General features: G+C 36.2%; 2 protein-coding genes and 1 pseudogene across 5 annotated transcripts; 1 reads left to right on the top strand and 2 right to left on the bottom strand.

Moving 5' to 3' along the window:
• Positions 1-1,102: 1,102 nt before the first annotated feature.
• On the bottom strand, positions 1,103-3,816 carry LOC18603315 (28 kDa ribonucleoprotein, chloroplastic-like). The gene is made up of 4 exons (XM_007035203.3): positions 3,234-3,816; positions 2,001-2,102; positions 1,527-1,799; positions 1,103-1,422 (listed from the first exon to the last, which is right to left on the bottom strand). Exons 1-4 carry the CDS (start codon positions 3,684-3,686, stop codon positions 1,369-1,371), a joined length of 882 nt encoding a protein of 293 aa, XP_007035265.3. The 5' UTR covers positions 3,687-3,816; the 3' UTR covers positions 1,103-1,368.
• Positions 3,817-5,515: 1,699 nt separating this feature from the next.
• LOC18603314 (pentatricopeptide repeat-containing protein At2g03880, mitochondrial-like) lies at positions 5,516-12,538 on the top strand (annotated as a pseudogene).
• On the bottom strand, positions 6,922-10,923 carry LOC18603313 (receptor-like protein EIX2). Of its 4 annotated transcripts, none has more exons than XM_088805101.1 (4): positions 10,775-10,923; positions 8,734-10,648; positions 7,470-8,703; positions 6,922-7,251 (listed from the first exon to the last, which is right to left on the bottom strand). In XM_088805101.1, the coding sequence occupies exons 2-4, from the start codon at positions 10,481-10,483 to the stop codon at positions 7,230-7,232; spliced, it is 3,006 nt and encodes a 1,001-aa protein (XP_088661227.1). In that variant the 5' UTR covers positions 10,484-10,648; positions 10,775-10,923; the 3' UTR covers positions 6,922-7,229. The 4 variants fall into 4 exon arrangements, with proteins under 4 accessions (XP_088661227.1, XP_017974427.2, XP_088661225.1 ...); XM_018118938.2 differs by having other exon boundaries at positions 7,470-8,031; positions 10,177-10,648; positions 10,775-10,910; XM_088805099.1 differs by having other exon boundaries at positions 7,470-10,648.
• Positions 12,539-12,824: the final 286 nt, after the last annotated feature.

The raw sequence follows: 12,824 nt of genomic DNA, 5'->3' as shown, positions 1-12,824 counted from the left end.
CTTAGTTGTGCTAAAATTCAAGACATAATTATTGTCCTCAATGAAAAATGGTTGCAATTGTTACTGATTTTCCCAGCAAACTTGTATAGAAATATGCACATTGGGTTTGTCAATATTACTTTTGGGAGAACATCCGCTGAGATTTTGATCATGTGCTATAGTTTCATGCCTGCCTCATGCCTTAAAGGCATTCCACACACCCTTTACTGCCAGCAGTTTGTGTGTTCTGCTTGCTATCTTTTGGTTTTGTTAAAATGGGGAACTTAATCATTTTGGGTAATCTAAATGGACCTTACCAGTTTCCATCCCAAAAAGGGTTGAACTAAAAATGGAGACAAGCTGTTGGCTAGAATCATTGGCAGTGCCCCAACGCCTTTCTTTGTCAAAACTGTTCTTCTTGGCATAAGTGAATATCAACTAAACATCCAAACATAAAGTAGAAACTAGTGTTTAAGTTTATGGACTTATTTGGTTCAGGCATGCAATCCATATGAAATTCACATGGGCTTGACTAGAAATAAGATGCATCCTGCCACTGCAGCCCCCATTGTTATTTACTGGTTCTGGACTCATTGGAAATTCACAAAACTTGAAGGTTTGTATCAGCCCCGAGTTTTGTCCAACGATTGTTACTCGTTTTAAAGATTTTGAATTCCTTGAGTGAAATTAGTGTTCTTAGGTTTCAAATTTATGGAACTTGATGGATGAAAACATGCATGTAGCCATGTACTAATGCAAATGGAACTTTATTAACTATATCAGAGCTCAGAGTTTCAACAAATTGGTGCTGTGAAATGTCAGCAGGTATCTCTGCAACTAATATAACAAGGCATATAAATTTTAAAAATTTGCAGTTGCTACAAACATGACTTGGATTTCTTCTCTCTTCTGTGGATGAAGGAAATGATTTATTCTATTTATCAAGAACAGTAACTGATGGTATTACATAGTTCAAATTTAATGTTTCATGCTCTTTCCCCATCAGGGCATTAAAATGTCAAGTTCCTCAATCTTTGCTTAAAGATGGCGTTGGAAACTGCCTGTTCTTGCATGCTTACAACAGAAACTTGTTAGTTGTCAAAGTGTCAACTATGAACCAAAGGGAACAACTCTGAGATGTCTTTGTCCCATAAACAATCATAAGCAAAGCAACTATCAATATTAGCAAAGGTGGCGATGAAGAATTTGTTATAAGTTCCACTCAAGAGAGCTAAAGTGGAAAATGAGGTATAGACAAGGAGAAATGAAAGGGAATTTCAGGTCACTCAGGGTGACTGACTATACTATCTGAGTGACTCCCTCCTTCCATTTCTAAGAGATTGACAGTTACTGTAAATGCTTCTTGAATTCATGTTTCCAGTTGTGATCTTATGATCGTCTTCCTTGAGCCTGGCTCACCCGTATTGCCCTTCCTTCTAGTTCCTAAGAAATCAAGAAAATGGGAAAGTGATTATGGAACCTGCTAAATGGATGTCTGTTGAGGTTAATGATTAGCACACAGAAAGAACAAAAGGAGGAACTGATACCACTCCATTAAGAGATTGAAGGGCAGCTTCCATCTCTGATTTCGTTGAGTAGCTGACAAAACCGTAACCCCGTGACCTTCCTGTCTCCCCGTCATACAAAACCCTTGCTCCAACTACAGTTCCATATTCTTGAAATGCTTGTGTCAAACTTTCAGATGTGACAGACCATGATAGATTCCCAACAAAAAGCTTGTGTTCAGTTTCTGGATATAAAGGTTCTCTAGGTCGAGGTTTGTCTGAAAAGTTCACCCTCAAAGTTCGACCAAGATATTCCTGCAACAGGAAAATTCATTTAGGATTGAAACCTGAAGAAATAGGATTCGCTCAAACACTTTGCTCAATCACATTCTTAAAGTAGAGTAGTACTTTATGAATTAACATCCACCATTTCAACATAAGAGAACTAGTCTCCTATTTTGTGCTCAAGTATGCACATGCACTTATACAACAACAAATAGAGAGAGTGCTTCTTACGCTTCCATCCAGATTTTCAATAACTGTGTTACAATCTTCAACGGTGCTCATTGTCACAAATGCAAAGCCCCTGCTTTTTCCAGTTTCTCTATCATAAAGCACCTTAAACCATTCACAGAATCTATTAGAAAACAGAGAAATGAGATATCGCACAGAATGCCATAAATGATAGTGTGATGAAGGCAATTTGTATGTGAAGGCAAAGCTTTTTCATGTATAACTTAGAAAATATAAGGAGATAGAACATTGCATCTTAATTCAACAGAATATGCATGCTGCGTGAAATCTAGACACCGTTGTATCAGTAAAGATGAAAGCAAAATAAACCCTGCAATGGTTAATCAATAAGCTCAGTAACTCTCCCTTCAAACCTCTCGAATCTTAAACTTGTAAGTGAGTAAATAATCCTTCTCTAATCTTTCATCTACTGACGTGATTGCATATATAAGAAGGTTCAACATTTCTTCCACTTCCTAAATATCCTCTTTCTTGCAGGTGTTGTAACCAAAGAATGAGCAAGAAAAAGAAAATTCGGGTCATCAAATCACCATATTTGGAGATAACAGTGGTCTGATTTTGGGTTTTGCATAGTATATTTGAGTCTAACTGTGTAAATGCACCGGGAAACTTCCCTATCTGTTTCTTGTTATAGGTATTGCTAGGAATGATTTAAAAAGTAAAAAGAGTGGAAAGAAGGTTGATATAAAGAAGCAAAGTAGAAGAAAAAACTGCAATGTTAAACAGCGTGTGTAGATGTTCAAGACTAAAAGCTCGACATGGTTGAAGTTGAATGAAGCCTGAGCTATTATCCTAAGCTCAACCAGAATCAGATATCATTTTGAGATTTGATCATTCAGCATTTAGCAGGCCTGAGCTTATTCGAAACTTTACTCTCTAGAACCAAGCTGAATCTCAATCTGTGTCCTTTCAGCTGTATTTACAACTTTAACTTCAGTTTCATTCATGTAAACAATTGAAATTGGTTTGTAATTAGCTTAATGCTGCATTTATCAAGCCTCAAGATTTCCACCTTCTGCAGCACATTGATCTCATACTCTCAAAGCTTAAGATCCGGGTAATTCAGTCAGAGCAACTACAAAATTCCAATTATATGCCGGTAAGGAAGTAGAACGACAATTAATCTGCCTATCTCAATTCTCAACTAATAACCTTTTACTTCATGATACTTGCATCTTAACAACTCGTCTAGATTTGATCAGTCAAATTAATTACCTCAACAAGCTCTGGACTGCCATACTCCTGTATTATCCCTGCGAGTTGGGCACTGTCAACATTGTAAGGCAAGTTCCCAAAGTAAAGCTTAGTATTCACAGGAGACTCAGCTTCAGCCGCAGTCTCAGCCTGAGCTTCAGTTTCTCCTTCTGCTGCTACTTCTCCTTCCTTCACCTCTTCCTCCGCCAAACTTTCTTCCTCTTGGGCAGTTGCGGCGGCCTCTTGTTGGGCAACAGCAGCTGACACCTTAAGCACACGCCACTTTTGCACAGTGCCGCTGGTGAGGAAAAGTTCATGAGTGAAGAAAGAGTGAGATATTGATGATATCGTGCGAGACGATGGAAATCTAAGGACTGAATGATCAGCTGTCAATTGCTTAAAACGCATGCATTTGAGGGTCTGGATGGATGGAGAGAAAGATGAGCCTACTGCTGCTGCAGCTGTTGCAGCCATGGTAATATCGGATGTTCTTGTCGTTGGTGGCAGCAATGGATCAGTCAGTGCTGGTAGGTGGAGGTTTTTTCAGTTAAGAGGGATGTTGAGGCAGGAGCTGAAAAAGTTGCTACAAGGTATCGAACCGGAGGGAGTGTAAAGTTATCCAAGCTGATATGGGCAGATTCTGTCCAATGAGCTGCAGATAAGGTGAGTTCAGTTCACTTTCGGTATGGATCGGTTTTCTAGACTGTTAAACTGGGCTTTTTCCACTAGGACACTTCTTTTTCCTGGTGAGACTAGATCCTGGTTTATTTATAGTTTGTCCTCTGGACTTTGGTGGTATTTGTTCTTCTCTACAGTGCAGTAAATTTTCAGAACACAGAGCAATTCAGAGAACCATTAGCAATAATTAATGAGAAGGAATTGCATACTTCCCTAAATGATTATCATGTTTCAAAAATTATACTAGTAATTAGGATCCACTTAAGGGAGTGAATTAGAGACCAGAAGAAGATATAGCATTGTCTTGGTAAAATTACACAATTGAAAATAGAAAATTCAGAGTAAAGATGTAAAATTACAGTTTCATGGTAGATTCTGGGGTTCATTTTGAACACTGCTTGTCATCAAATGGTTTTTTTTTCCCTCAAAATCCTGTCGAATAACATGAAATTTACACAGGAATGAAAGTGGTGTTCACCTTTTTATTAACAAGCAAAAACACAGAGACACTTGAAAGTTGGGCTAGGAGTTGTGCCTCCATTGGAATTGTGCTTTTTCAAACGCTTGTTTTTACAATCCTCAAGTAGGCAATTGTTTGGATATAAGGTCTCTTCACATCTTTTGCCGTGCATCAATCTGTGGTGCCATTGAGACGACTGCAAGAACAGAAATCAAACAGACAAATCATAAACTTAATTGGATTCTTTAATTCTCTTTCCACGACAAGGTAATTTCAATGTTGACCCTACAATTTGGAATAAACATTTAGTAATTATATAAAATTTGGATTTCTTCAATTGAAAATAAATTGAGGAAATTGTGGAATTGATATGAAGTAAATTTGTCAAAATATGAAAAAAAAACAACACTTACATAAAATTTGAAATTCTTATTGAGGGAATAAATTCAGGAACAGATATGAAATATGGAAAAAAAAAATCAACAATTACATAAAATTTGATATTTCTATAAAGAGAATAAATTAAGGAACAAATATGAAACAAATTTGTCAAAATACGAAAAGAAATCAGACTATGATATATATACATTATATGGATACAATTCTTTTGTCCTCACATTATGCCATGCTTCCTATCCCATATTCAGATTAATGCTGTGTTCTTGTTTCATGTTCAGATTACTATCCCACGTCTAAAAACCATTTTGAATTGAACCATTAACGTTAACAGAGTTAACATTGCTATAATCCCTTTAATTTCCTCTTCTTCATTTTCTTGATCATGTATTGTAAAAACATTAGGTTAACATAGACACTTCTTCAAATGTAATTAAATTATTTATGAATTTTTTTTTTTTGGCCTAATATGAATAAAACAGAAAAGGCTAGAGTTGGGTATAATTCCTTTTTGTACGGACAACTCTCTTCTTCAGCCCCTTCACTCTTTTAGAAACAACCAAACATCCACAACAGTCTCAAACCTTGAACCTAACCCCTTGATCCCAAAGTCCAAAGTCTTATAAAATATGGGCTTGTCCAATAAGCCCATAACCCGTTTGACAAAATGCCTTGTCACGTGGTATTAGGTATACAATGATTCGTGGGTATTTTCAAAACGGGTTTTAAAGTAAAGCCTTGGCCTTATTCCATCAAATGCCAGAACGTGATGTCTGGGCTCATGCATGGCCATGATGTGGAAGGTGCAAGGAGAGTTTTTGAAGGAAAACTTGGAGAAGGGTATTTTATGAATGGAACGTTGGAGGAAGGGTTGAAGGTTTTTCGGGAGATGCCAGGGAAAGATGTTATATCTTGGAACTTGGTGATTGAAGGACTTCTGAATTGTGAAAAGTTTGATTTAAAAAGAATTGAGTTATAGAGATGTGTTGCTTCGCGGACAGTTATGATTTCAGCTTGTAAATTCTCTGAAGAGATGCCAGTAAAGGATGTTAGTGCATGGAATGTGATGCTAGAGGCCTATGTAGGCTTTGAGTGTGTTGACAAGGGAGTAATATTGTTCCAGGAAATGCCTGAGAAGGATTTGAATTCATGGAAATTATATTTTTTGGAAATTTAACAATATATTCATTTCGGAGGGAAACAATTTGTTGACCTCTTGAGGAAATTACACAAAGATTCAGATCTGTAACAGTTATAAAGGAAGAGTAACATATCAGAATCTTCGCAACAAAAATTGTAGCACCCATCTGTACATGCATAAACAGATATCCTGGTCTTCCATGGAGGTTCCAGTGACCAGCATAAGCGGCACACTCAAAAAAGCCCCCCTTGCTACATTTACATACACCCTCCTAAGCTTAACTACTCCCATGCCCAAAAGAAAAACATTCATCTGCTCAACATGATTCATTCCCCCTACCTGTACATTCATTACATGTCCAATTACAAAATTCATCACAAACACACAACCTCTTCCTGCATCATGATCAAACCTGTTCAATGGGGTCTAAACCGGCTGTCACAATATCTCAACATATAAGCCGCACAAATCAGAATTCATGGAAATTATTGATGAGTAGGTTGGTTACAAATAGTCGATGCTTTGCATTGTTTAATGGAAATGCCTACAAAATGTTGTAATACATTGAAGTCAATCTTGTTGGGGTTGATAAGAAATGGACTTGTCAAGTAAACTCATGCATTTTTTGAGAAACAATCATATAATAATGCTGAAAATTTTCAGAATATAGAACAATTCAGAGAATCATTGGCAATAATTAAAGAGAAGAAATTGCATACTTCCCCAAATGATTATCATGTTTCAAAAATTGTACTGGTAATTAGGATCCACTTAAGGGAGTGAATTAGAGATTAGAAGAAGATCATATAGCATTGTCTTGGTAAAAATTACATATTTGAAAGTGGAAAAATTCTGAGTAGAGATGTAAAATTACAGGCCATTAGCTAGTGTTGAGTTGCTCTCCACTAAAGTAACTTATTTATCTTATATAATTGGCATACAATTTAGTGTTCTAACCTTTGATCACTAAATTTGTTATTTGCATATTTTACTTTTAAAATGCTTTCGAAGGAAACAGATTAAGAGTTTCAATCTGAGAATGGAAATGGCTTTGCTCTATTGACTTACACCATCATCAACACTCTGTTTTTGAATTGTTTTGCTCTTTGCTCTGAAATAATCTTGCATTTCCAAAAGCAAAGTAGCAATGCCAAATTACTTTGCTACAAAAAACTGAAATAATAATACAACTTGAAAATCACAACTAAACTGATCAGCAAAAATCTGAAAGGGGTAGAGATCTACATTCCATGACTTGGTGCAGAAGATTTCCTGTAAATGAGTCTGCCCTCCAGATGTGGGGCTTCCAAGTTGAAGAACTCTGCATGATTTTGTTGAACAACTAACCAAATAGAGCCATTTTGCTGTCATAAGATAAGAAAAGAAAAGAAAGCATTGGTCTGAGAAGTTCAAAAGCACGAACAAATGTTCATCTGTTAAAACAAGTGATTGGAAAAACTGAATTTACCATAACCCTTGACTTCTGTAGGTGGAGCATTACACATGTAAATAATTCAATTAAAATATATTATATGTTCGTGAAAAATAAATATACAGAAATTGATTAGACAGATATACTTACGGAGTTGTTAATTTTCTAAATTTGTTTGATATGTTGAAAGGACCAAACACCAGAAGACCGAACACACTCCAAAAGCCAACGGGAAATCCATATGCCATGCCTAAACAGAACCAAACCGTTTCAAATCCGTTGTCATTTTCTCCACCTCCATTTCCAATATCGTCAGTTGTACCATTTGCAGAACATTTGTCTAGAAGTGGCGATCCACAGAGTTGGTTGCCAACATAACTTGATGAATCCAAGCTTTGTAACTGAGTGCTCGAAGGAATTTGTCCGATCAAGTTGTTGTCAGACAAGTTTAAGTAGCTCAAAAATGTCAAAGTTGACATGCTTTCAGGAATTGGACCAGACAATTTGTTGACGGAGAAATCAACTGATTCTAGTAATCCCATCAGGCCAATATTTTTAGGTATTGGTCCGGTGAAAAGATTATGTGACAAATTCAATGCCTGCAATCTCAATAAGCTTGTTACTTCCATGGGGATCTCTCCTGATAATTTGTTGTAAGAAAAATCTATGCTTCTGACCAAGTCAAGAGTTGTGTTATACTGAAGCATTCGGCCTTTCATGACAATTGATGCAAAAAAAGTACGGTAACGAATTAGATAAGACGTAACATTTTCCATATAACCACTAATCTTTACCATAGCACTAAAGTTACTTAAACATCTTGGTAAACTTCCGAAGAGATCATTATTAGCAAGGTCCAACATTTGGAGAGAATCAACAGCACACAATTGATCTGGTATGCACCCTGAAAACTTGTTTGAACGAAGCCTTAAGACTTTTAGCTTCTGAAAACGATGGTCTAGCCATTTAGGGATGTGCCCATGAAATCCGTTCTCACCGAAATCAAGTAGCACCAAATTTGTGCAATTTTTCAGCGATGGTGGAATTCTTCCGGAGAGGTGATTGTTTTGAAGATGCAATGACTGAAGGGAATGCAAAGTTCCCATAGAGCTTGGAATTCTTCCGGTAAGTTTGTTGTTATTTAAATCTAAGATCATCAAATTTTGCCAATTCAACCAACAATTAGGAATTTCCCCGAATAAAACATTTTCACCAAGATTAAGAATTTTTGTTGTCATATTCTCTTTCAACTTATAACACAAAAAAGAGAAAAGAGATCCTGAGAAAAAATTATTGGAAAGGTCGACAATAGACACATTGGAGGAGATTCGAGGTAATGGACCACTAAAATTATTAAAACTAAGGTCAATGACAGGATAAAAAATGACAGGATAAAAAACATCAGGATAAAGAAATGCAAAGCTAGATATATAAGGAATCTGTCCACGGATTTGGTTGTGAGAGAGATTGAAATGGCGAATTTGGAAGGATGAACTCCAGAACCAACTAGGAATGCTATCTGAAATCATTGAGTTAGAGATATCTATATATTTTAAATGTTTTTGTGATCGAAGCCACAGAGGAAACTGCCAACCTACACGCAAAGATCTCAATCCTAATATTTGGAGTTGAAAAGGAGGAACCCAACTGGGACTAACTCTTAAAAACATTGTGTTGTTAGAAGCAAATAAGACTTTCAATTTTGTAAGATTGCCAAAGTGAATTTCTGAAACAACACTCCCTAACAAATTATTAGAAATATAAAATATTTCCAAGTTTGCAAGTTGTCCAATTGACTCAGGAAGGTGTCCTGTCAAATTGTTCTGATCAAGTTCTAAATCTGTTAGGGAAGAAAGTTCTCCTATGGACAATGGAATGGGACCAGAAATTGAGTTATTATACAAACGCAGTTCCTTCAAATTCTTAAAGTTCACAAGTTGATTAGTTAATTGACCAAAAAGTTGACACCCGTTTAAATCCAGTACATCAAGTTGTTTAGAAACACATGCTGACAAAATTGCTAAAATATCAGATATATCTTGACTCAAGTTCACACGTGAAAAAAGGATTGACTTTAAGTTACAAAGATTTCCCATTGATCTTGGAATCTTTCCTTCAAGTTCATTCCATGAAAAATCAAGGTTAACAGCAGAACTCATGTTTCCTACAGCACTGGAAATTAAACCTTGCAAGTTGTTAGAGCCAAGGTTAAGAAATTGAAGAGAGTTAAGATTATACAACCAGTCAGGTATTGAAGAATTAAAATGGTTATTGGAAAGATCAAGGTGCGTAAGAGAAGTCAAGTTTTCAAGGCCATGAAATATACATCCTTGGAAATTATTATGACTCAAATCAAGGGAAACTAGGGATTTGAGCTGAAATATCCAGCTAAAGTCGAACAAGCCATTCTCAAAAGAATTTGAAGAAAGGTCAAGAATAGTAAAAGATGATAGATTAAGTTTTGTGGGTGAAGGAACTTGAGGAAGGTGACAGCTTGACAAATATAATTTCTCCAAGGAAGGAAGTGTGTTTAGTACTTTCAACCAATTGGAAGCCTTTGTAAGGTTCACATTACCCAAATCAAGGTGTTCTAACGAGGAAAGACCAGACAACCATTGGAGATTGGCAACATGGAGATGATCTTTGTCATCGGCGTAAAGATTAAGATACCGTAAACTTGAGAGGTTTCCAAGTTGATGAGGAACTAATCCTCCAAATCCAGCATTAGAGAGGTTAAGGTATCTTAAACTCTCGATAGAACCTAAGAACTGGGGAATGGGAATACCTTCAAATGCATTGTTGCTCAAGTCCAAATAAGTCAAATGCTTTAACTCGAGCAAGGAAGGGTTTATCTTACCTCTTAGCTTTGACCTCTCAAGGGCTTCATATTCAGCATCATTGGCATAAAAACCTACCGAAGAAGATAATGACGGATTTCTAAGATGGAGCTCAAGCACATGGCCAGTCACATTGTCACAAACAACTCCAACCCACCCACAACAATCTTCGTTAAGAGTCCAGAAGGCTAACCGGTTTGCATGATCTATGAGATCGTGTTTGAACATGAAAAGTGCTTCTCTCTCACTCTCAATGCAACCATCATTGAAATTGATGGTACAAAAGCTAATGCTAATGAGCAACAAAAGCATTAAAATAGTACTCATTGCTCTTCAATTTTATTCTCTTAACTTTTTTTTGATGTAGGGGATAGACACGCCCAAGCTTTTTATACACGGAAGAATACTGCCCGAGCCTTTACATTAGTACTGAATTGCCAAGTAACTTCCTGCTCCAATCAAACTTGAATAATTGAATTTCCAAGTAGCTTCCTGTTCCAATCAAACTTGAATAATTTTTCCATATGTAGACTTACCAAAAGCATTATAAGATGAATACAAAGCCAATGCAAGACATATGTTTTGCTGCTTAAAATTAATCTCAACAGTTTGTCTTACCTCGGACTACTTTTTCTATCCGTTGGTTTTCCTTTTGATCAATTTTATGAGTCTGTGAAATTTTTTGTGTGGACAACAGATTGTTGACTAATCATCACTTCGAAAATTCCATATACACACAAATAAATGCATAAGATCGTTTTATGAATAATATTTTCATAATAATGATTTCATTTGCAATCTTTACATGCATTCTGGTTTTTCCTTCGTTTTATTCCGATATTTTACATGTTGATTTAGGATCTTCAACTTGAGGTTCAATTGGCTGTTTTGCAAATATATATTTTAACCAATAGCTGATTGACACGAGTGCGGTCTGACGTGAACCTGAGCAAATAGGACCACCAGTCCACCGGACACCTCTCTTTTTCAGGCCCAACATTCTTTAAAAGCAACTGAACATCCACCACAGTCTCTTTTTCTATGCCTTTCTCTTGCTCTCTGCTTTTGACGAATGTAATTGTTGGATATTTTGAAATCGGTGAGGTTAGGAGAGCGATTAAAGTTTTCGAATTGATGCCAATTCAAGAAGTAACTGTGTGGAATGTCATCATATGTGGGTTGGGAGAAACTGATTGTTGTGATCAAGAAGGTTTTAAGATTTTCATCAGAATGGAAGAATCAGGTTTCTCCCCTGATGAAGCTACATTTACTAGTATATTAACCATTTCTTCTAATTGCCAAGCTTAGACCTCGGAAAGTAGAGTCTGTAAGTTGAATCCCTAAATCCATGTGTGAATATTAAAACACTAAAAGCATAAACTATTTATTGTTTATCTGTTTGGATTGTTGGGGCAACTGATAGCGAAAAAATAAGAATTTCTGATTAAGATTAGATATTCTTTTCGCACTTTTCTTTGTTTATGACTATTTTTAATGAACAAATATTGTTTGCTAGAAGGAAAGAATACCCCCTAAACCATATATATATATAAAATAAAATAAACTTTAGTAAAAGTCTCCCATTAAAGGTTTACTAGGTCAAGCTCTACACAACCATCAAACCATACTTGCGTAATAATAGGTGCAAAACACATAATTAATTGATCACTTTAATATTAATTTGACTCTCATATTTTGTTTCATGGATTAAATCATCCGACTATTTCATTAAAGCAAAATCATCAATTAATAGTAATCCACGTCACAGAAAATTCTAACATAGTCATGCACAGATAATTAAGGTGGGTTTAAATATTTTCACCGCAGTTTCTAATGCATTGGTCACTACGTACCAAAGTTGTGGTGGCTTGCACTCTGCGGCCATGATGTTATTTCTTGGAATTCTATAATATGTAGATTTGCTTACCATGGAAATGCTGAAAAAGGTCTCGAGATGTTTGAGCTTATGAGATTAACTGATGTTAAGGCTAATCAAATAACTTTTATCGGTGTTTTATCTGCCCGTAGCCATGCTGGGCAGGTAGAACAAGGTAAATACTACTTTACTTGTATGAAAAACAAATGCTCTCTTGAGCCAACAACTGAGCATTATTTTTGTATTGTTGATCTGTGGGGGAGAACTGGACTCATAGACGAGGCAATGAGTTTTCTTAATCAAATGACAGCAGATGGAATTGAAGTTCCTGCTAGTATTTGGGGAGCTTTGCTTGGAACCTGCGGAATGGAATCCACAATAAAATTGGGGTGGCGGTGATAGCTGCTGAGAGAGTTTTAGAAATAGAACCTCAAAACTCCGTTTTTTATACTTACAGAGTTACTGATTTTTCAAATTTGTTTGAAAAGCGAAAAGTGCATATATAGACCTCCATTGTCGCTTATTAATCACCAAAGAACAAAACACACTCCAAAGACCATATTTCATGCCCAACCAGAACCCAGTCCGCTTTAAATCTGTTGTCATTTTCTCCAATTCCATTTTCAATATTTTGCAGAACACTTGTCTGGATACACAAAGGTTGTTGCCAACATAACTTTGATGAATCCAAGCTTTGTAACTGAGTGCTGGAAGGAATTTGTCCAATCAAGTTGTTGTAAGACAAGTTCAAAAGGCTAAAAAATGTCAAATTTGACATGCTTTCAGGAATTG

The sequence above is a fragment of the Theobroma cacao genome, chromosome 4 (assembly GCF_053813885.1).
Source record: "Theobroma cacao isolate CCN51 chromosome 4, ASM5381388v1, whole genome shotgun sequence".
Taxonomy (NCBI): Eukaryota; Viridiplantae; Streptophyta; class Magnoliopsida; order Malvales; family Malvaceae; genus Theobroma; species Theobroma cacao.
The sequence above is the reverse complement of the archived record's forward strand: the minus strand, read 5'-3'. Positions and strand labels throughout refer to the sequence as shown.